Here is a 22,072-nt window from a genome sequence, read left to right as displayed (position 1 = left end):
GGGATAAATATACAAGAAAGAACAGAATTTCCAGGGGAAATTACAACTGTTGCACGTGTGCCTGATAAAAGCACCCAAACAATCAACAACGTAATGAGAGAGAAAAGAGCCTGCAAGCTGCATGAATTTTGCAAATTCCTGTGCTGTCCTGTGGTCTACTGATCCTGGCCAAGTGATAATCTGTCTCCATGTGTGCCTTGCTCAGAGTGAACCTGTTAGACAGGCAGTCATGTGCTGGTCCGAGACTGGGCTGTTCAGCTCCCAGCACGATCCTCTGACAATTCTAGAAATATATGTAGTACATTCTGATCACAGTCGGCATCACCCTCCTTTCTTTCCCATCCCTATTTCCTCCCTCCTCCCAACAACTCCTTTTCCCTCATTCATGTCTTTCTGGTTTTGTTTTTGGGTTTTTTTTTTTTGGTTTTTTTTTTTTTTTCCTGACAGGCCGAATTTAACCAGGGCTGTCTGTGTGACCACGCCATTTGCAGTCATTCACTGCAGTATCGGGAGTTCATCAGAGAGTACACACCTGAGTACTTCCCCAGAATCCATCAGTGTCTCATAGCATGGTGGAACTGTTCTGCACATACGCCATAGGCCCCGTGATTGCATGTTTACAGGCCCAGTCTTGCGCACTTCCCTTCATGGTGCCACAGCCATTGTGTTATCATGACTGTGTAGCTTTGTCATGACCACAGGACAATACCTCACAGCTCTAATCTCTGTGTTCCAGCTCTTACATTCTTCCCGTGCCTTCTTCCTTCCCAGAGATGGAGAAGGGCACAAAGGATGTCCTTTGAGGACTGAGCACCCCACTATCACTCATTCTTATTCCCTTGAGAAACCATGGGTGGCTACATCCGCAACCTTTTGTTGTGAAGAGAATTTTCTGTGATTAAAACTGAGATAACCTTTGTGTATACACGTGAATATGCATAAGGTAGCTCGACACTGTGTCAATGTAGTTAATATTAAATGCCTTCCTAGAACACAGTATTTCCTCAGCTATGGGTTTTTACCAAGTTTTCAGGTCCAGGCATGGATTCCTGCTCGTGGAACAGGTCTCAGAACCAATCATAAGCCTTTGGTTCCCCACAGCAGTCATGACATTATCACAGCAGCAGGAAGACTTTGTCTGACAGGTTGGTATTATAATTGATAGGGCTCTCAGCCGGGTTAAACCATGCATGTCTTTTTTTTTTTCTTGCAGTCTGCCCTGAATGACAGTGCAAAACTGGCCAGCAGGATGGTCATCCTGTTCAGGTCCTGTTTGATTTCTCAGTATCTTGTACCCAAGATGTGTGATGTCGTCAAGAAGAGTCTTATCAACCAGTTCCAGTGAGCAGTCAAAAGGAACAGCAAGAACGTGCTTTGTGTGGAGACCTCTAGTGCCTCCCTGACAAACGTATAAGGAGACATTTGAGTTTGGATTTAATATCCATCACCCATGGGTTCAGCGTTATTCATGTACGTAGGAGATCGTGAAGTCCAAACCAGCCCAATATAGTGGCAGTGCTGGTGAGAATGTTCTGAGAAGCCAAACACTGATTGGGTAAGCAGAAGAATTGGAATTACATATCTCTGGCTCTCTGAATGGCCCCCTCCCTTTTCCTTTGTTCCATTTACTATCTTTGAAGACTTTGTTAAACATTCTTTATCTAAGGATTTATAAGACAATGAGGATGCGGTGTTTAAGAAATCAGTAAAGTTCCTAGCAGTAAGTTAGTTTAAAACCTATAACAAAAAGGGTTGCTAGTTAAAAATCTATGTATACATAATCTCAATTTGCTGCAGTAGATCATATATGTAACTTTATTACTCCTCCAAGATGGTTTGTTTTATTTTATTTTCTATAGACTAAGGAGAAAAATTCAGGATGGATTTTTGTACGATAATATTTGTTCTAGAAGTAAATATAGCAGAGGAGAATGAAACCATAAACCTTGATTATAGAAAGTAGGACTTATGAACAACATATGTTTGATGAAGGCTTACAAATCCCTATGGCTATAATCATCTATTCAAGCTAACAGAAACTGGCTTAAAAATGCATGTCTCACCACTTGTGTCTTTGTTAATTTTGTTAAACTGTAGCTATTTGGAGAAACTGAGTCATATACATTTTGTAAGAGTACACACGCCATAAAGGGATCAGGAACATGAGGTTCCCAGTCTCTCTGTGGATTGTATTTGTGGTTTAGTTTATTTTGATATTAAGGAATCTTTAATTTAAAATTATACATTTAAGACCCAGACTTACTAAATGATCTCTATCAAAGAGAGCTATTGAATCTAGCATTTAAGGTGTTTAATAGAGGAGGAACAGAAAAGGACAAAGATTTCCTGGGATAGAAAGAAATAATAGCTTCTGGCTGCAGCTCTTAGGTCAATTCCGAAGACGATGGGGCACCAGCAAGCTCCACCTTCAAGTGTGGCAACACCAGTCACTGGGTGAAGAGCTGCCAAGACCCAGCTAAAACGTGAGCAGACAGAACAGTGAAGTGTCCACACCATATTTTATCCCATAATTCAGGCAATAGTTACCTGCTCTACCAGAGGTCACATCAGGTCCCCAGAACACAGAGGTCACTCAGGGCACCAGAACCTCAGAAGAGACACCTCACTGAACCAGAGGATTCACTGGCCACCAAAACCGCAAGCCACTCCGTCCAGAAGACCAGAGTAGAAACAGAAACCAAGGGGAAATTATCATCCAACAAAGTCAAACTCAGAAATCCACACTTAAACCTATAATTACCCCAAACCTAAATTCCTAGAGGCCAGCATAATAAAAAACCAATAAACAACAGTCAGGGCAATATATTAGCCCCAGAGGTCAGCTGACCTACTACAGCAAGCTATGAAGATAGTAGATGTTCTTGATGAGAAAAATCAATAAATTTCTCAAAGAATGCTAGGAAAACCCAAACAAACAACTGAAGGGAGTTAAGAAATGCCCCAAAAAAAGCCAAGAAAAAACAACAGTTGAAGAAATTGAAGACCTGAAAATGGAAATAGAATCAATAAAGAAAACAGAAACTGAGGGAATCTCGGAGATGGAAAGTAGGTAAGTGAATAGAAACTACAGATGCAAGCATCACCAACAGAACACAGAGATGGAAGACAGAATCTCAGGTGTTGAAGACACAATGGAAGAAAAGGATACATCCATCAAAGAAAAGGTAAATCTAAATGAACTCTGACATAAAACTTCAGGAAGTCTGGAACACTATGAAAATACTAAGCTTAAGAATAATACATATAGAAGAAGAAACTCGGCTCTAAAACCCAGAAAATATTTTCATCAAAATAAGAAAATTTTCCTAACATAAAAAGGACCTGCTTATAAAGTATAAGAAGCTTATAGAACACCAAATAGATTGAACCAAAAAAGAAAGGCCTTTGCCATATAATAATCAAAACACTAAACATACAGAACAAAGGAAAAATAATAAAAGCTGAAAGAAAAAAAGACAAAGTAAAATCAACATTACTTCCAGTTGCTGTATGGTTCATGACTATCAATGCAGTCTCCAGTGGCAGCCCAGATCACGGGCATCAGTATGGTCTCTGGATATTAACATGACCTCAGGTGGCAACACACACCATAGAAGTCTTTCAAAAATGCTTAATTCAGAAAACCATTCCTCATCTCAAATTTCTTGTTGGTCAGAGTCAGGGATGCTGAAGTATAGATCTTCACAGTTGATGGGCTTTTCGGGTGGGGTAGAACTAAATTTCCATTAATGGACTGACCACAGGGAGTTTGACTATGCTCCAATGAGCATATGGACAGCACAAAATGGATTTGGTGTTTGTTTGCCTGCCTGGCTCCTTGCTTGCTTGCTTGCTTGCTTGCTTGCTTGCTTGCTTGCTTGCTTGCTTGCTTTAGGCTGGAGGACACAAGGATGGGAGGGTAGACTTGGGAGGAATTAAAAGAAAGTGTGATCAGGGTACATTGTAGAAAATTCCCCAATAATAGAAATATTATGTTATGGGGAAAAAAGAAACAATCTTTGGTCATTAATATCTCTCAATATCAATGACCTCAATTCCCCAATCAAAATACACAAAATTAGGGGATGGATGGAAAAGCAGGAACCATTCTTCTGTTGCATGTGTGAAACACACCTCGATATTAAGAATGAGTATTACCTCACACATAGTGCAGGACTGGAAAAAAAAAAAAAACATGTTCCAAGCACGTACTCAGACACAAAGCAAGTTTCTAGAGAAAGAAGAAAATTGAAACAACTGAAGAATTTCAAAGACAGTTCTATCTATATTGGCAGTTTGCCAGTCACTTTCTTCATGTCCTGCAGAATGTCTAGCAGACTCTTTCATGAAGCAGGAACCCCAAAGGACCATCCCACCTTTAGGAAAGTTCAGCAGTCATTTCTCTGTGGGTCCTACATGTCCAATTCACCCAATATACCATCAAGCAGTCTAGGAAAGAGCAGTTTCTTTCCCAAATGGCTAGCCAGCTCCATAAGGAGCCTCTTCAATGTAAATCATCCTCTGGAAGTAGATTGGTGCTGCCAGGAGTAGCTCTGTCTCACTGTCATAAAACATCCTGAGTTCTTGAAACACTTTAAATGCCATATTCTGAAGGTCTCTGAAAGATTTGAAGAATACCTATCTAACTAAAATATATCTCTACATATCTAGAAAACCTAACTAACATGACCACAAGCTTGACTATTATAAATGATTATCTACTAACCTTCATTTCTTAATTATACATTATATTTTTAAATGAGCTGGACAAACACAATACCTTAATCAAGACCAGAAATATACATGTAACAAAATAGACCTTAAATTTGTATCAATAGAGCAAAGTACATACCAACGCAAATCTCTACAGCATATCGAATATAAAACAATTTTTAAAAATTATAAGCAATATTGGGGAATATGGGCATAGTTCTTCTCTAAACTGTTTGGGTTTCACCATATGATTTGCTTTTGCCTATAGCAGGCCAAGAGAAATGATATTTTGTTTGTGGTAAGCCTCGGATTTGAGGGGCCATGAACATTTCTCTGTACCTCCTTGTAATTCTGCAAGAAAAGGATTCCTTTGGAGTCTACTGTCTTTTCAACTCTTATTTCAGAATGTATACATACAGAATGGCATGGTCACTATAGACACATCCTAAATAGGAGACCTGTATTGGGCCTATGTTGGGTCAACAAACCTACAGCCAATTTCAAACTTGCCTAACAATAGCTTCTAATTTAAGCTACCAAATTTCAGAGTGGTTTCTTAGACAGCAATACTTAACAAAATTCAGTGTGCTAGTTTATCAAGTTTCTTTTTTTGTTTTTGTTTTTTTTATTTATTATTCTCTAGCACAATGCATTCTCTTCAAATTTTCTCTCCTATTTACTCCTCTCTGTGTCCCACACCTCCCCTTCCAACCAAATTCACTCCTCCTCCATTTCCCTTCAGAAAAGAACAGGTCTTCCAGGGATATCAACTGAGCATGTCATGACAAGATACAATAAGACTGGACACATACCCTCTTATCAGGACTGGAAAAGGCAACCCAGTAGAAGAGAAAAGGTCCCAAGAGTAGGCAAAACAGTCTGAGCCATCCGCACTCACACTCTTAGGAGTCCCACAAAACACCAAGCTAACAACAACAATATAAAAATAGAGGTCCCAGTGTAGGCCCATGCAGGCTCTGTGATTGCTTTGCCTCTTTAATCTCAATGAGCCTCTCTGGACCCTGCTTAGCTGATTCGGTGGGCCATGTTCTCCTGGTGTGCTCAGTCCCTCTGGCTCATACAATTCTCCCTCCCCTTCTTCTGCAGGGTTCTCCAAGCTCCAAGGGGAGGGACCCAGTAGAGATCTTGAATATGGGCTCTTTCTCCACCTAATATTGAGTGTAGGTCTTAGGATCTGCTTCCATCACCAACATGAGAAAGCCTCTCTGATGGTAATTGGACTAGGCAACAATCTTTGAGTATAGAATATCATTAGGAATCATTTGATAGATTTTTTTTCTACCCTACGTCTCTGTTACAGTCATCTTTTTATTAATGTTGTCCAGGTTGAGTTTTTCCACTCATAGTCACAATAATAGAATTGGAAAATGAATGACACATACTCGAGTTAGATTTGGGTTTCACAACAACAAACCATTTTATTTTTCATAGATACAGAATATAAACAGGAATTATGGTTGATTTTCATACCCATTTATTTTTATCTTATTTTTCTGTTTATCAAAGACAATTTTATTTTGCACTTGTACTTGTTCCTGGCACAGTTGAAACACATTCCAGTCCCAGATCTTCTTTCTTCCCTGCTTTCCTTTTGTTTTATTGACGAGTTAGTTCATTGTTACTATATTATAAATTCTCTTATTTTTTCTTCTGTTCACACACACGCGAATCTTTCCCTTCTGATTTCTAAGAAGAGAGAAACAAAAAATGTTCTTAGTGGGATTATAGTGAGAAGCAACCAGAAGGTTGCTAGGGAGCTAATCTCATCCTGGCTAGAAGCCTGCACACCACAAGAAGGAGAATGAAGAAACCAAAGTGACTGAGTCAGACAGAAAGCTAGCAGTGTGAGATTTGCCCAGTTCTTTTAGAAGAGGATATAGTATTCTAATGTGAAAAAAATAAGATTTGAATAAATTAAACCAAAGCTCCCATTTAATCTCTAATGGTAACAGTGCAGCACATGGCAGTCACAGATTGATAATAGAACACACTGCAGGACAAGTTGAGCCTATAATGATAAATATTCACCTATGGGGAATTTCACTAAATGAAACAGAAATAAATGAGGTGGGGGGGGAATAAAAAAGTCAAGCTAAAATTATCACAAAATACTTTCACACTTGTATACTATAGTATTATTTAAAAGAACTAAGAATGGAAGCCAGCTAGGTATCCAATATTGGAGAAATGGATACAGACAACGTGTGATCTACAGACAGTGGGATTTCTTTCAACTCAAAGTAAAAAAAACTGCTTATCCCCAGGAAAACGTATACAACTAAAGATAATCTATTGAGCAAGTTATGCCAGACTTAAAAGATAATATGCTTTCACATTTTTGGCTCCTAGATCCTTAGATAATTATAGTGTGTGTGTGTGTGTGTGTGTGTGTGTGTGTGTGTGTGTGTGTGTTTCAGGTACATTTGGTCCTAAGGAAGAGACAGATCCTCTAAAACCACATCTGGCGAGAGACACTGTGGATCCAATCCAGTTCTAAGTCCCAAGCAAAGAAGCCCAGTGTGAAAGAAGAGGACACAGGTGAGTGCAGTATTTTTAGGCAGTAAAAGAGATGTATCAATTTCATCGTTTTCTTTTTAAAACAAGAATGAAGTTATGCAGATTCTCCAAGACAGGTTGGAGGAGGAAGGAAGGAAGGAAATGTGCAGAGAAAAATATATTCAGCCAGTGAGTGAAAGGTCATGGCTACTGATATGCCAATAACTTAGAGACAGACCTACCAGGTAGACAGCAGACCCAAACAAGAATTAGCCAGTTTCTGAGATCACCAGCTTACCTGTCCATCCAAAGGCAAGTCTTCTAAGAAGTCATTGGCAGTATACAGGATATGTCTCAGTGCCGAGAGGATTAGTTTGTCCTTCACAGGGTCCAGATGCCACTCTGAGACATAATTACTAACCACCAACATGTCAGAAAAGGCAAAACCAAAGTCTCTATGGACTGCTTCTAGCTGAAATAGAAAATGTAAAACCCAGAACTGTGTAAAAATAAAAACGAAATGTTCGATTACGAAAACCTATGGTAAAACAAATGTCAGTACTAGAGAAGAGACCGAAGGATCCCAGGGGCTTGCTGGTCCTGCCAATATGTGCTACAAGTTCAGTGAGAGACTGCCTCAAAAAGTAAAGTGGAGCTCAGCTCAGAAGACACCTAACTTCCATGCACATATGTGATTATACACATACAAGCATGAACACACATACACATTCATACACAGACACATATACACAACCTCATGGTGTCTCAAAGTAGTAAAAGGTCTAATCCAACATAAATTATCAGAGAATTAATAATAAGTAAGAGCTTGGTGATCATTTTCCTATATTTTTTAAACTAAAGATCAGATCCTCTGCAGCACTTTCATGAGCAACTTCACATCAAGTCCTAATATCACTTATTATTAAAAATGTACTGGTATATTAGACAAGAATTAGAAAAAAATGGCATGCTCATGGATCTTTAGGATTAATATTGTTAAAATGGCCTTTCTACCAAAACCAAACTACAGATTCAATGCAATTCCCATCAAAATTCCAACATAATTATTCACAGAAAATGAGAAAACATCTCTAACTTAATATAGAGAAAACATATAAAAATTTTTTAAAAAAACAAACCAAGACGACGAAAACAAGCCTGAATAATAAAAGGGCAGAAGGACTGACTGGTGAGGGTATCATCATCCCAGATCTGAAGTTGCATACTGAGCTACAGTAATAAAATCAGCATGGTATTGGCATAAGAACAGACATGTGGATCTATGGAATCTAACTGAAGACCCAGATGTAAACTCACACACCGATGGACACCTGATCATTGATTTAAAAAAAAAAGCTAGAAATACACACTGGAAAAAATTCATCTTCATTAAATGGTGCTTGTCAAACTGGGTGGCTACACGTAGAAGAGTAATAGTTACATGTAGTTACATGTAGAAGATACATAGTTACCACACTGCAAAAGAAACCCAACTCAAAATGGAGTTTTATGCATAAAGTTAATACCAGATACACTGAATCTAATAGGAGAGAAAGTGGGACATAGCCTTGAACTCTTCTGTTGGCACAGGAGAAGACTTTCTGAACAGAACACAGTTAGCATGGGCACAAAGACCAACAACTCATAAATGAACCTCATGAAATTGAAAAGCTTCTGTATGGCAAACACCATCATTTGGGCAAACCATCAGCCTACGAAATAGAAAAACATCTTTGACAATTATACATCTGAAAAAAATATAAGAATGAACAACAACAAAAATGTCTGGACATAAAAAAATAAGCAATCCAGTTTTTAAAATGCACTTCTAAACCAAGAGCCAGAAGTGATACATGACTACAGTAATACTGTGTCTTCCAGACCCAACAGGACTTGACACATGAACTCACAGAGAGTGTGGCAGAATGCATAAGGTTTACCATGGTTCAAACCGGAGAGGATCCCAGCATTGAGAAGGGGAAGTGAGCACAGGCTCCAGGCACTAACCAAGGAGCTATCTGGAATTGATACACAATAGCAAAAGGAAAACCAATTTTCTTAAATGAAGTATTGCTCTGCATATTAACTTCAAGGCAGGCCCCAGAGCCAGGAGCAGCTGGCCAACACAAACGAACTTCATGGCTTTTTGTTTGTGGGGATTTTGTTTTGTTTTGGCTTGTTGGTTTTGATTTTTGTCTTGTGGGATATTTTTTCTTTATTATCATCATTCGTATTTGCTTTACTTGGTTTGGTTTTGTGGCTCTTCCAGGTTTGTTCTTATTATTATTTGTTGGTGCTGTGAGAGAACATGAAGTCGAGTGGGTATGGAGGTAGGGAGTAACTGGGACAAACTGGAGGAAGAAAAAATATGGTCAAAAATATGGAAAGAAGAAATAGAATGGGAAGGGAAGTGAGGCAAAACTTAAGGTAAAGGAGAAAGAGGAGGAGGGAGGGAGAGAAGGAGAGAGAGAAATAAAGTTGGTGTATTCCTGGGAGCACTGTTAAGGAAACATTGCCAAGAGAGAAGGGAGCTCCACAGAACAAAGGTCATCAATATGAGAGTGAACACTGATGGAGAAGTGACGTACATTTAGTCCTGAGCAGGGAATGTGAGGTCAGATAGTTTTAAGTGGTTTCTGCACCTGTATAGAATACCAAAGGAAGACACCAACTCAAAACAAATAAACAAGCAAACAAAATGAATGGCAACTCCCTGTTCAACAGGGATCCCCATGAAACTGAAACATTTCTAACATACATGGGCTAATGTCCACAAATTCCAGGTATACCCAAGCATATCCATGATAAATCAACTTTATTAGACTGGTTTAACATTTAATTCTTGCTTAGACTCGCTCATCCTGAACATAGATCACCTAGGCTGTCAAGACAGCTCTGTCATTTCTTAGCACTCTGGATAAACCCTGGCAAAGGCTTGCAGGCTTCTGGCTCATTCTGTCTCCTCATCTAAATGCAGTGCTAATCGTACGTATCTCCTAGGTCTGTTACCATAACTGAACAAGAAGAAACTATCACACATGCTCACGACTAGCACCCCCAGGTCTGCTTCATTCTGCCTCCAATCTTTTCTGCACTTATGTTAATTTACAGAAATCTTGACACTGACTATATGGAGACTTTCTAACATCTAGGATTCCCTAAGATGTAAAAATCATAAAATGAAGTGTCACCACCATTGGCTTCTGCATTGGAGAAATCCATGCATCTCAGACATTCTACCTTTTTGCTCTCTAATACATTGACTTATACTTCCCTTGCTTAAATTATTTTCTTTTTTTTTGTCTCTTCTCTTACCAAAATACTTAAACACTACCTCTCAGTGTCACCATTGTAGGGAAATAATCCCCTGTGACATTTTTCTCCTTGAAGCCACCAAGACACATATTGTCACCATTTTCTTACATATTTATCATGTGTAATCATGTCATATACCTCTGTCTACATTTTCTTTTTTTCGCTTCCCTATTCTTTCACTTCTATCTATAAAATTATAATCTTTTAGTACAGTAATTAGTACTTTGCCATCTGTGTATCAGATTAGAGGCTATAGTATTGGTTTAATTATAAAGAAATCAATACATATTTGTTGAATCAAATAATTGTAGCAAATGTAGTGAAACATAAAGTTAAACACAGAGATGAGTTATATGGATATTCAGTCTTCTAAGCCTGGGATATGTGTCCTAGCCATTATAGTAATTATTTTAACTCTTCTTCCATTTATTGGCTATCTATTGTTCTTTATAAGGTTGACAATTATGTACATCAAAGACATTCCTCAGAGAATGTTCACTCATTACCTTGAGCTTCACAGGCTCACAGTTATATATGTCTATCAGGTCTCCTTTTGAAATCAGCTCCAGGCTATCCACGTGCGTAAGCAAAACCACATGCAGAATGCCTATGTCAAAGAAATACATAAGATTGCATTCTTACAGATATCAACATTATTTCTAAATTATTAAATTATCAATTTTTCTGCAGGCAAGAAATGGAGCACCTTTTGATTTAGGGAGCGCTCTACCTCCAGCGCCCCCTCCACCTCTCACATACACAACATCCACTGGAATTTCTTCTGCACGTTATGTCCACTTTGTTCCAAGCTAAGAAGTGAAGCTTCACAAAAAAACTACTTCTTAGAAGAAGTTACTAAAGTTTAACCCATATTATTGCCAATGTTGTTACTCAGTCCTAAATATTTTGTCTTACTGAGACTTGAGAAAATACCAGAGAAGATGAGGGAAGGCACTTTAAGAGAGAGAAGCCACCATGGCCTCATGAATAAGACCTGCTTCACAGTGTTGACAAAAAGATCTCTGAACAGGATTTTAAAACATTTCAATTTCAGTGAAAGGTAAGTCAATCATTTTGCTTCTTAGTCAAATTTGTGAAAGGTCCTTCTCCAATCCTATGGATAAAACCAAGAAAAGCCAAAACTGGGCACCAGAACCACCAGCTTGTGTTCACCTTCTGCCTTCCTGCTGCCTCTCTCTGCCAGGCATTTTATATGTCGGCTTTTTCTTAGTAGAATATTTTTTTTATTTTCTAATACTTCAAGAGGCAAAAGGAAATATATAGCACTTGGTTTAAAACTACATGACAAAATATGAAGGCAGTGTGTGGTTGGGGTTGGCTACTCTTCAACTTGTGTAATATTTACAAACAAAATAGTCAGAGGGAGGTCCTATCACTTTAGCAATTTTAAGAAGTTAAGGAAAATTGAGTTTCAGTCACATGTGCAGAGTCATGCAGCTGTTGAGATCTCAACTGGATGTAACCATGCTGATGAGCCGGAAAGACTCACATTTGCAATCACTGTTGTCTTTCCACTCAGTCCCCAGAGCTCTGCTGGAAAGTCTAGTCAGTTACTTCCAGTTGGAAAACTAAATGACACTCACCACATTTTATCAGCATCTTTCGAACCCTTTTTATCTTTGCCACCATCCCATAGGAGAGATGCTCAACAGAACTGATATCAAACACAAGCACTACACAATGAATTCTGTCCTTCAGCAGTGGGTCATGAATGTAGCTTGGATGGTCTGAGGTGATTGGTTTCTTGGAATTGAACTGTAAAGTAGATAAGAAGACAGAAGTCAGAGTATTCAGAAAGAAAGTTGGAATCATCACACAGCGTGCATTTACTCACAAACTATACTCCAGTCCTGTGCATCTGAACAAAATGTGCAGATATCTGTTTATTAGGAGGCTAACCATAAGTTGGAGAAGGCAATAATTGCGTAAGGGGCTAGCAGTTCTTTTACACAGCCTGTTGACGTGTCTGTGGTCAAGGGATTCATAATGTGGGGGCTACAATAAGAAACTTCTTCTTAAGGAAGTGAGTAGGGCTGTGTCGGGAAATGCTCTCGACAAAAGTGTATGATGACCTCGGTCAGAACACTCAAGAAGTTGGCGTCATCACACAGTGATTGGTGAAGAATGAGAATGCTCCTGATGGGATGATACCTTTATTCTTGAAGGAACAATTTTTCTGCAAGGTTCTGTCTCACAGAGATAGTGGCATAAAGGGAAAACAGAATCTGCATGGTGACTTGGTTGTAGGGCTATTCAGGCAACAAAACAAGGTATACCAGTAAGTCATAGGATATTACTACTTCTCAAAAAAGAGAGAAAACACAAATATGTATGAATTTTCCTTGATAACACAAGAAGGGAAATAGTCACAAATTTGCTATGGTTTCTTATAGGAAGAACAAAGGGATTTGTTTAAATAAACAGAAAGAAAAACAATTCTTTTTTATGAGAAAGTAATTTTATTAAATTATAAAAGTTTCCATTTCCGCCCCTCCTCCCAACACCCTCCCAGTCCCCCCACTCCCTCTCCTCCTCCCTCTCCATCCCTAAGAGCAGTCAGGGTTTTCCGCCCTGTGGGAAGTTCAAGTTCCTCCCCCCTCCCTCCAGGTCCAGGAAGGTGAGTGTCCAGACAGACTGGATCCCCAAAATCCAGTATATGCAGAGGAAACAAGTCCCAGTGTCATTGTCAATGGCTTTTCAGAAAGACTCCGGGCCAGCCACATTCAGAGAATCTGGTTGGATCACATGCTCGTTCAGTCCCAGTCCAACTGGCCTTGGTAAACTCTCATTAGATCCGTCCCCTTGTATCAGTGGGTGATTGCATCCCTCGCAGTCCTGATTTCCTTTTTCATTTTCTTCCTCCTTCTGCTCCTCATTTGGACCTTGGGGGGCTCAGTCCGGTGCTCCAATGTGAGTCTCCGTCTGTATCGCCATCCATTGTCGGATGAAGGTTCCCTCTGGTCTTGCCTTCTTTGCTCACGTTCTCTTTCCTTCTGCTTCTCAAGAAAAACAATTCTTTAAATGCCCTTTCTTCTACAAATTTAATTTTAGATATTTAAGTAATAAGTTATAAAAATAAAACAAAAACAAATGTTAAAACAAATTCATAAATTAAATACTGCACTTAATTGGGATAACGACAGAGTCAAACTACTTCTGATTGACTGTAAAACAGTATAATTTGTATGTTCCACAACTATATGCTTGCATGCTCAACATAATATAAGAATCTGCTAGAATTATTCCATTGTCTCCAGCTTTGATTCTTGTTTCACTAAATAATATTAAACATGGTGAGGAAATTTATATTAGTAATGGAATCTGTTCTGAAGCTACCGTGTGACATGAAGTTGTGATACAATATTCTATTCACTCCACTGTTCTTGAGAACAAGAATTCTCAATTTAAGAGAAAGTCAACAAAATATAATTAGAAAAGATTAAATGAAAATTCTCCAATCTTTAATTTGAACACATATATATGAATTTATAAGAAATCTTCTCATAAAAAAATATGTGTGCTTCCCTGAAAAGTGCAGAAAGAAACAGCCAACACAGCAGTAATGACTGTGTTAATCCTACAAGCCAGGGTGTTGTAAAGAAGGAACTGATTCATACCACAAGACAAGAAGCACAGAAGATGTAACAGGGGTGTCCAGTTACACCACAGAGCAAGGAACACAGAAAAGACTTGTGTTTCTGCCAAATGACCTGATTGAATTTGTAGGGGTCCCTATTCAAGTATCTTTTTATTCTGCAGAAAGAAGAGAACCGTGTAAAGTGACACTTAGCAGTACAACAAAATAGAGTCTATTTTATAAAGAGGCCTACTGAACAACCATTCTAAAATCCTAAAAAGATTTTAATCTTTTAATCCTAAAAGAAGCTGCAGTACCAGTAAGATGGCTCAGTGGGTAGAGTTGTTTGCCACCAAGACTGATGACCTGAGTTCAGTCCCCAGAACTCACATGGTGGAAGGAGAGAACCAACTGCCCAAACTTGTCCTCTGTGCACTCACTATGGCATGTATTCACCCACACACACAAAGACACAACACACACACACACACAAAGACACAATATTTATCTATTTTTAAAGAGACAAATTCTAAGGAAAAGTGGAATATATAGACTAAAACATTTAGAATAGATTTACTTTTCAAAAATGAACTGTTAAAATTGTAGTATAATAGATGAGTTAGAAATTTGAATATCAAATAATATTTAATAAGGTAAAAAATAACTGAAATGGTTATTATACCTATGTTCAAAAAAGTTGTCTGTAATATTTATTTACATATTATTATTGTAATATTTATTACAATATTATTGTAATATTTACATATTATTTGTATATATACAAATGATATTCAACTACTCCTAAACTGTTATAATCTCTCTGATTTGCTTCAAAATGATACAGGAGAAGAAATGAGAGATATAGATTCAATAAGATTATATATGATTCAAGAATTTTGAAGCCAAGTACATAGAGATTTATTGATCTATTCTTTATACCTTTGTATAAATTTTAAGTGTTTTATAATAAAAAAAATCATTAAACATGCACATCTACAGAGGGAGGACCTTGGACTTTCCACAGGGCAGGAAACCCTGACTGCTCTTAGAACTGGAGAGAGAGGGGGAGGGGGGTAAGTGGGAGGGTATTGGGAGGAGTGGAGGAGGTGGAAATTTTTAATAAATAAACAAATAAATAAAAAGAAAGAAAAGAAACTTCCATGATCAAAAAGTTAAAATAATCTTACTGAATAGTGCACAGGATATGCAAGCATAAAAATTAAATTACTTGCAGTATTAATACAATATCCCTCAAAAGAACAATAAATCAACCACAAGGAAACTTGCTTCCAAAAGTGTATATATAAAAACTGTCAAAAAAAAAGCAAGAGAGTTGTGGAAACATAGAGCAAATCAAGAACTGATTATTTCTGTGGTAATAAAAACAATATGACAATATGTAATTAAGATGATGTCATAAAGGAACAAATAAACATACCAATAGAAGAAACTTAAAGAATGAAAAAACGTGATTCCTGTACATATGTAGTAAGGAAAGGATGCCAAAGACATCATTGAAAGATGCATTTATTCATTTGGTTCAAGATTAATTGAACTATTCATTTGGTTCAAAATTAATTGAGTATTAATTTGTCATCTTAATGTTTGTGGAGATGACTAGAAATTTGAAGCAAACTAGAGACTAACACAAATGTTTGATTTTCCCCTTCATCTTATCTTCCTGTGGTCAGCAAGGCCTGAAAAGCATAGAGGACACACTTAGATGAGGTTGCTATAGATTTTCTAACATATTGGGTGACATAAAAACAAATATCAATTTCTCACATTTTGGGACAACATAGAATCTAATATCAAGGTGACAGAAAAGTTTGTCTACTGAGATTTTTCAGACATCCATTCTTAGCCTGTACCCTCACATGGCAAAAAGGAATCAGCTGTCTCAATTTCTGAGAAGGACACTAAATCTACCTCTAAGGGCTCCATCCTTAAGATGTAACTACTCCCCAGTGATATAGGATTCCCCTCTGCATGCTGTGAATATGTTTTATTACCATTAGTTAATTTTAAAAAGACAGATTTTGGCCTATGGCAGGAGAGAATATAGCAAGGTAAAAAATTCAAGCAGAGATAGAGTAGGAAAAAAGGTGGAATCAGGCAGATGTCATGTAGTCACCCAAAAAGCAAGAAGTAACAAATCATGAGCCTTGTGGTAAAACATAAAATGATAGAAATGGGTTAATTTAAGATGTAAGAACTAGATAGGACTATGTCTGAACCATTGGCCAAGCAATGCTGTAATTAATAAACTTTTGTGAGATTATTCAAGTCTCAATGGCCAGGAATGAAAGAAAAGTCTCCATTTATACCCCAAAGCATCCACATACTAAAGCCATCACACTGATGCCTGAGATGTCAGCCTGAGATGTCAGCATATGAAACCTTATGGGAAATGAACATTCAGCCCCTAGTGCCTGGACTGGCTGGTTTTATGTCAACTTGACACAAGCCAGAGTCTTCAGAGAGGAGGGAGGTGGAAAGGAGAAAATGCCTCCATAAGAGCCAGCTGTAGGGCATTTTCATAATTTGTGATCATGGGGGATAACCCAGCTCATTGCGGGTGATGCCATCCCTGGGCTGGTGGCCCTAGGGTCTATAAGAAAGCAGGCTGAGCAAGCCATGAGGAGCAAGTCAGTAAGCAGCACCCTCCATGGCCTCTGTATCAGCTCTTGCCTCCAAGATCCTGTCCTGTTTGAGTTCCTGTGCTGACTTCCTCTGAGAATGAACTGTGATGTGAAAGCATGAACTAAATAAACCTTTTCCTCCCCAACTTACTTTTGGTCATGGTGCTTCATCCAAACAATAGTCACTCTGACTAAGACAGTGCCCCTGCTGAGGAACCCTAAAAAGGGAAACTTCTGGAATTAACACCTCCATAAAAACTCTCACATTTCCAAGTGTCTGTCTTCAGATTTCCTGCTAGCAAAAGTGGTTACTTATAGAATTCATATAGATGGATGTCTGTTTCGCAGAAAACAGACTAAACAAATGATGGCCGTTATGATAGGTGCAACAGAAGAAACCTCTGGATTTTCTAAGTTCTTTGTGAAATTTCTACCAAGAAAAGGAACAAAGGAATTTGAACAAGGGTGATTTAAAGTGTTGACACAGCACTGTCACACAGAATATGAAGTGGATGGTGGGCAAAAACAGACATTTTAAAAATCAGTCCATGATTTTTAACCATCAGTCAAAGCTTACCTGGTATCTGTCAGGAATGTGGCCAGTTAAGATGCTGGCTAGATCATCTGTGTGCAAGCCAGCATTCTGGCTCAGTCCCAGAGAGTCACACAGAACAAATGGCAGGGGGCTACCATCACCCCTGTATTTGATGGAATATGTCATATACTGAAAAGTGAAGAACAATAACATGAAAAGGACGTTTCTTTTGTAATCAATTTAAATAAAGCCAACGTGAAATTGATTGTCAACACAGTTTTCCAATACAGTTAACTTGAACCAAAGAAACCTGGGTAACCTAAAATATACTTACGTTATCAGATATCCCATTTCTGTCACAGCCCACCATGGCCTGGTGTGTGATGCTGCCTCTGAAAATGGACTTGACTGAGTTGACAAAGCTAGACTTTCCAGCTCCAATAGGACCCAGCAGCAGAATCCGTGCTTGGGGAACCAGGTCTCCATATGGCTTATAGGTTCTCAGGGCATGCAATAAACTATTCTGCATCCTATTAAAACTCAACAAATTTTAAGAATTGACTGGTCAGCTCACATGATCTCTGATAATATGGTGATATATCCGAGAATTCACTTATCTTCCTTGTACTGTTTCTAACCCTGCCTTCTTCCATGAACACACAAGACTGCTGAATATGCTAGTTTGTATGAGAATGTCTCTCTTAAGCTTGTATGTATCTGTACACTCTGTCTTATGCTGGTCTTTGGAAATACTATGGAACCTTCAGGAGGTGAAACCTTGCTGAAGGAAGTACGTCAATGAAGGCAAGCTTTGGTGGCTTGTAACCTCACCCACTTCCTAGTCTTTCTTCCTGCATTTCCTGGGTGTACGTGAAAATGTTGTCAGCCAGTTTCCTGGTCCTGCTGCCATGCTAAATGTGACTGCTCTCATGCCTCCCCTTCCATGGTGGTCTCTATCCCTCTGTAAGTTGAAGTAAACCCTTTCTTTCTTGAGTCACTTTGGTTGTGGTATTTTGTTGTAACAACTGAAACATAGCTAATACACTATCCTAACTTGCGTGATACTACAAAATAAATAAAAATAAAAGTAACACTTGCAACTAAAGCTAATCAGTCGTAAAGCTGTTCCCTTATATTACTTCACCTTGAAAATTCAGTAATAACTATCAGACATGCCAAATGTGAAAATTAATGATGGTAAACTTGAGAAGTAATTATATAATATGCATTTGAAGTTGAATTAGACCATTTCAAACATGTCCTCAAAACTCATTAGTAGATGTTCTCAGCTTGATAATCATCCTCAGGACATGCTAAAGAAAAAAAATTTGCTATAAGAATTCAAAAACACAATATAAGCAAAATTATTTCCTCTTAAGTATATAGCATTAAAAATAGTCCTCTCCCACTCACTGTTCTTTTAATATTACTAAGATCAATTGTTTGATGATTATAGTTATGTATTTTGGTTATTCTTTAATGGTTTGCATATTGGTTGTAATAATTTGTGTCATTAATTTTGTTGGCAAACATTATCATAATAAAAAGTAATAATGAAGTAATAAGATGTTTAAAAATATTGACTTACAAATCAATGTCTCTTGTCTTTCTCTCATCCAATAACACTAAGGAAAGTAAGAAATAATATAGATTACAAATTCTTAAATGATCAGCTGGTCAAATAAATGCGAGCAAGTTCACTAGAGACAAATATGTAAGTAGTCTTTTCAGAGGAAAAAGCAAGGGGAGGAAATTTGCATTACCCCTTTTGGAAATCCAAGAGTTCAGGAAGAGTGTGTGCACATGACCTCTCCCCCTCCTCGAGGTAGTGCGGACCTCTTTGCTGGAACAGGAATGGGTACTAGCAGTGTGTCTTCTGAGTTAGAGAAGCAGGACAGAGACATTTAGGCAAACCAAGGAATTGATTATTAATGAATATTCTCCCCAAGAGTGGTAATAGGTATGAAAGATACAATGTGTAGAAATACATAAAAGTCAGTTTTAACATAAGTACAAGTTTTCGTTAAAGATAGCTGTTAATAGGAGCTTCCATTCTATCAGTTCATTCCTGGCTCAAAAGAGAAGATAAAAATAAAATCTGGCCACTCCAAGGACAGCAGTAGTATGGCAATGTGTGGAGAACTATAAACAGACCAGTGTGTCTCGGGTTCGGAGCTGCTCTTTATTCTTTAAGAAAAAAAAATGGGGGAAGTGGGTTTAAAACTGAAACCATTAGTCTAACAATGCCATCAAATCTTTAATAACTCTCACTATTGAGTTATATGTAGAACAGCAATGTAAATACCATTAAATTACATAAAGCAGAAATTGTAAAGGTTTCATTCAATGGCCAAAATATAATTAAGCTTGAAAGAACAAAGACAATGCAAAAATAAAAGTAAACTTTTGAAATGTTTATAAAGCACTCTCTGAAATAGCTTCAGTATCTGAAGAGAAACTTAAAACGACAATTATGTGTAAATTTACTCTGAAACACCTTAAATGAGCTTTGTGCTAAGATTGAGTTTTGCCAAGAAATATGACAGGAAATAAGGAATGTTTGAAAGTGGAAACAAAATAAATGTAGAAACGCTTAAGAAAAAAAAAGACTAATCAGTAAAATTATGAATATAAGTTGTAAAATCTTAAACAAGTGCAAGGTAATGTAGCAGTTGATTCGTTTAAAATGAAAAGAACTAATAACCTCCTACCATAATCAAGGAAAGCAAGTGTACGTGATCACAGTGTTAGGGGGAGATAACACAGCCAAACTCACAAGAACAAACTAATGACTACAGACAAGGGGGGAGGAGTTACGGTAAAGGTTAAAGATTCCATGACCCAAGACAATAAGTTCTAGATAGTTCGTGCAAGACATAATCCTTACAGCTGCAGCACTAGACAGTGGAATTAAAATTTTTGGCAAAAGGGTAGATCTTTTGTTAAGTGGTTTTATTTCATGATTGAATTTTAGCAATTTCTGGCCAGGTTTCAGTGTGGGTCATCTCTCCAGATTTAATAGCCCAAAAGCAAAACTATCTTTTCTGCAAGGATATGTCATCTAGAACCCTCTAAACATGCAAGGGAAACACCATAGGCTTGTCTGAGGAAACATACCTTCACATCGAAAAACTTCACACTCCTGAATAGACATGGTAGAATATCGAAGAGGCAGTCCGAGCTTTTCAAGTGTCTCTGAACTTATAGTCAAATTTTTCTCCTCACCTAACACTATGCAGAAATCAGGAATACAATCGAAAGATTCTCTATCAAGGAACAATAAAGATGGCAAGTATGATCCTATTGTGCATTCTAAAACTTCAGTCTCTCGGAGAGCAAAAAGAGTGATAGAAATGGTTTCTTTCCGGAAGCCCTCCTTCAGGTAGGCACCAACAACACAGTCTTCACTGTCTTCACTATAAAGCACAAGCATGGTAGGACCGTGATCCCAACACGTCCAGAATAAATTCTGGTGACAGAACGTCTGCACACTCGCCTTATAAAGAAGACAAAAGTGTTTCCCTCCGAAATGATTCTGCAAGCACTTTTCTTGCAGCCAAGTCAAACGCGTTCTCATCGCCATGCTTCACAGCCTGGAGGGAAAGCCAGCACAGTCCTCACTAAGCCCTGAAAACTCAGGCAGATGCACACAAGCTCTCATTCACTCTTATTTTCTCACAGGACACTGGAAATTAATGAACATGAGGTAAACACATAGCAAGAAAATCATTACCAAAGTATTCATTTAAATAGTCGTTTTCAAAAATTGTAAATAGTCTTGTCTGCCAGCATTAAGGTAAGCAGAAAACCGCAATACATACCTATATGGAGAATCTGCACAAAGGAGAGGGCCAAGGGCTGCTTCTTCCTCAGTGAACAAGCAGGCAGTAAGTGGAAAGTGAAACTATTCCTCAGCTTGCAGCTTCCTGCTTAGGAAATGAAACTGAGATTTGGCACGTCTAGTCATACTGGCAGTGAGCCAGCTTCTGTAGGGATGGGGTTACCTTCTTTTCCCAACATAATATCTTTGGTGATAATTTGGGAGTTTCACATAATGTACCCTAAGCACATTCACCTCCTGGTCTTCTCAGGTCCACCCGCCACCAACACCACCCCTGCCTGTTTCCTTCCACCAAAGAAAAGAAAAAAAAAAGAATTCCAAGTCCAATTTTGAAGGCGTAAGTCACAAAACAAACCCACACTAGTTTGGAATTATGATTAATAAAAGGGTTATTTATTTAAGGGCAAAACTTACAGATCATTGTCCTAGACAACAGCCCTCGCGCAACCAAGAACAGAGTCTAGTAGCCGGAAGTGGAAGCCAGAAGCAAAAGAGCGAGTGCACAATACAAAACTATATACATTAGAAATAGTTATCAAGTAAATTACAATTACATCCAGCATAAACAATATTAAGCAAGGAACATATGCTAAATGTTATAATAAACATTCTATCCTATGGGGTCTAAGTCTTGTAAAGGAAATGGTTTGGCTAGATCATAAGAGTACAGTAACTATGACTATCTAATCTTCAACCCCATCAAAGGCCTGAGAAGGGAGACGATATTATTTGAGCAGGCAGGAAGTACAATCAAGTACCTTCCAAAGCAAGCAATATGTGACTGAGACAATTAGCTACCTGAGCAATCACCCAAAGTCTCATTTTGCAACGTTGAAGCAACCAATTTTGGCTTAAGACCATTTTCAGAGGCAGAAAATTTTTCAAAACTGTCTTACTCTGTCTTGGAAAGA

At 38.1% G+C, this 22,072-nt stretch overlaps 1 protein-coding gene across 4 annotated transcripts; it reads right to left on the bottom strand.

Moving 5' to 3' along the window:
- Window positions 1–6,126: 6,126 nt before the first annotated feature.
- On the bottom strand, window positions 6,127–21,247 carry LOC125412788 (interferon-induced protein 44-like). Of its 4 annotated transcripts, none has more exons than XM_048453601.3 (9): window positions 21,142–21,247; window positions 20,438–20,913; window positions 18,909–18,945; window positions 17,655–17,859; window positions 17,363–17,509; window positions 12,150–12,321; window positions 11,052–11,152; window positions 7,529–7,702; window positions 6,127–6,420 (listed from the first exon to the last, which is right to left on the bottom strand). In XM_048453601.3, exons 2-9 carry the CDS (start codon window positions 20,901–20,903, stop codon window positions 6,373–6,375), a joined length of 1,350 nt encoding a protein of 449 aa, XP_048309558.3. In that variant the 5' UTR covers window positions 20,904–20,913; window positions 21,142–21,247; the 3' UTR covers window positions 6,127–6,372. The 4 variants fall into 4 exon arrangements, with proteins under 4 accessions (XP_048309558.3, XP_048309560.3, XP_048309559.3 ...); XM_048453603.3 differs by having other exon boundaries at window positions 17,655–17,850; XM_048453602.3 differs by having other exon boundaries at window positions 20,438–21,005; window positions 21,142–21,214.
- Between the last annotated feature and the right edge of the window lie 825 nt (window positions 21,248–22,072).

The sequence above is a fragment of the Myodes glareolus genome, chromosome 17 (genome assembly GCF_982192425.1).
Source record: "Myodes glareolus chromosome 17, mMyoGla1.1, whole genome shotgun sequence".
Lineage (NCBI taxonomy): Eukaryota > Metazoa > Chordata > Mammalia > Rodentia > Cricetidae > Myodes > Myodes glareolus.
The sequence above is the reverse complement of the archived record's forward strand: the minus strand, read 5'-3'. Positions and strand labels throughout refer to the sequence as shown.

Bases quoted from the DNA above. Each gene is read 5' to 3' on its own strand.
- LOC125412788 (XM_048453601.3), bottom strand. From the start codon at position 20,903: ATGGCGATGAGAACGCGTTTGACTTGGCTGCAAGAAAAGTGCTTGCAG. The intron at 17,510-17,654 runs GTAAGTATATTT...TTCACTTTTCAG, and splicing joins GAAATGGGATATCTGATAAC to TATATGACATATTCCATCAA. The intron at 6,421-7,528 runs GTAAGCTGGTGA...CTCTCTTCTTAG, and splicing joins ACTTGCCTTTGGATGGACAG to AAATCAGAAGGGAAAGATTC.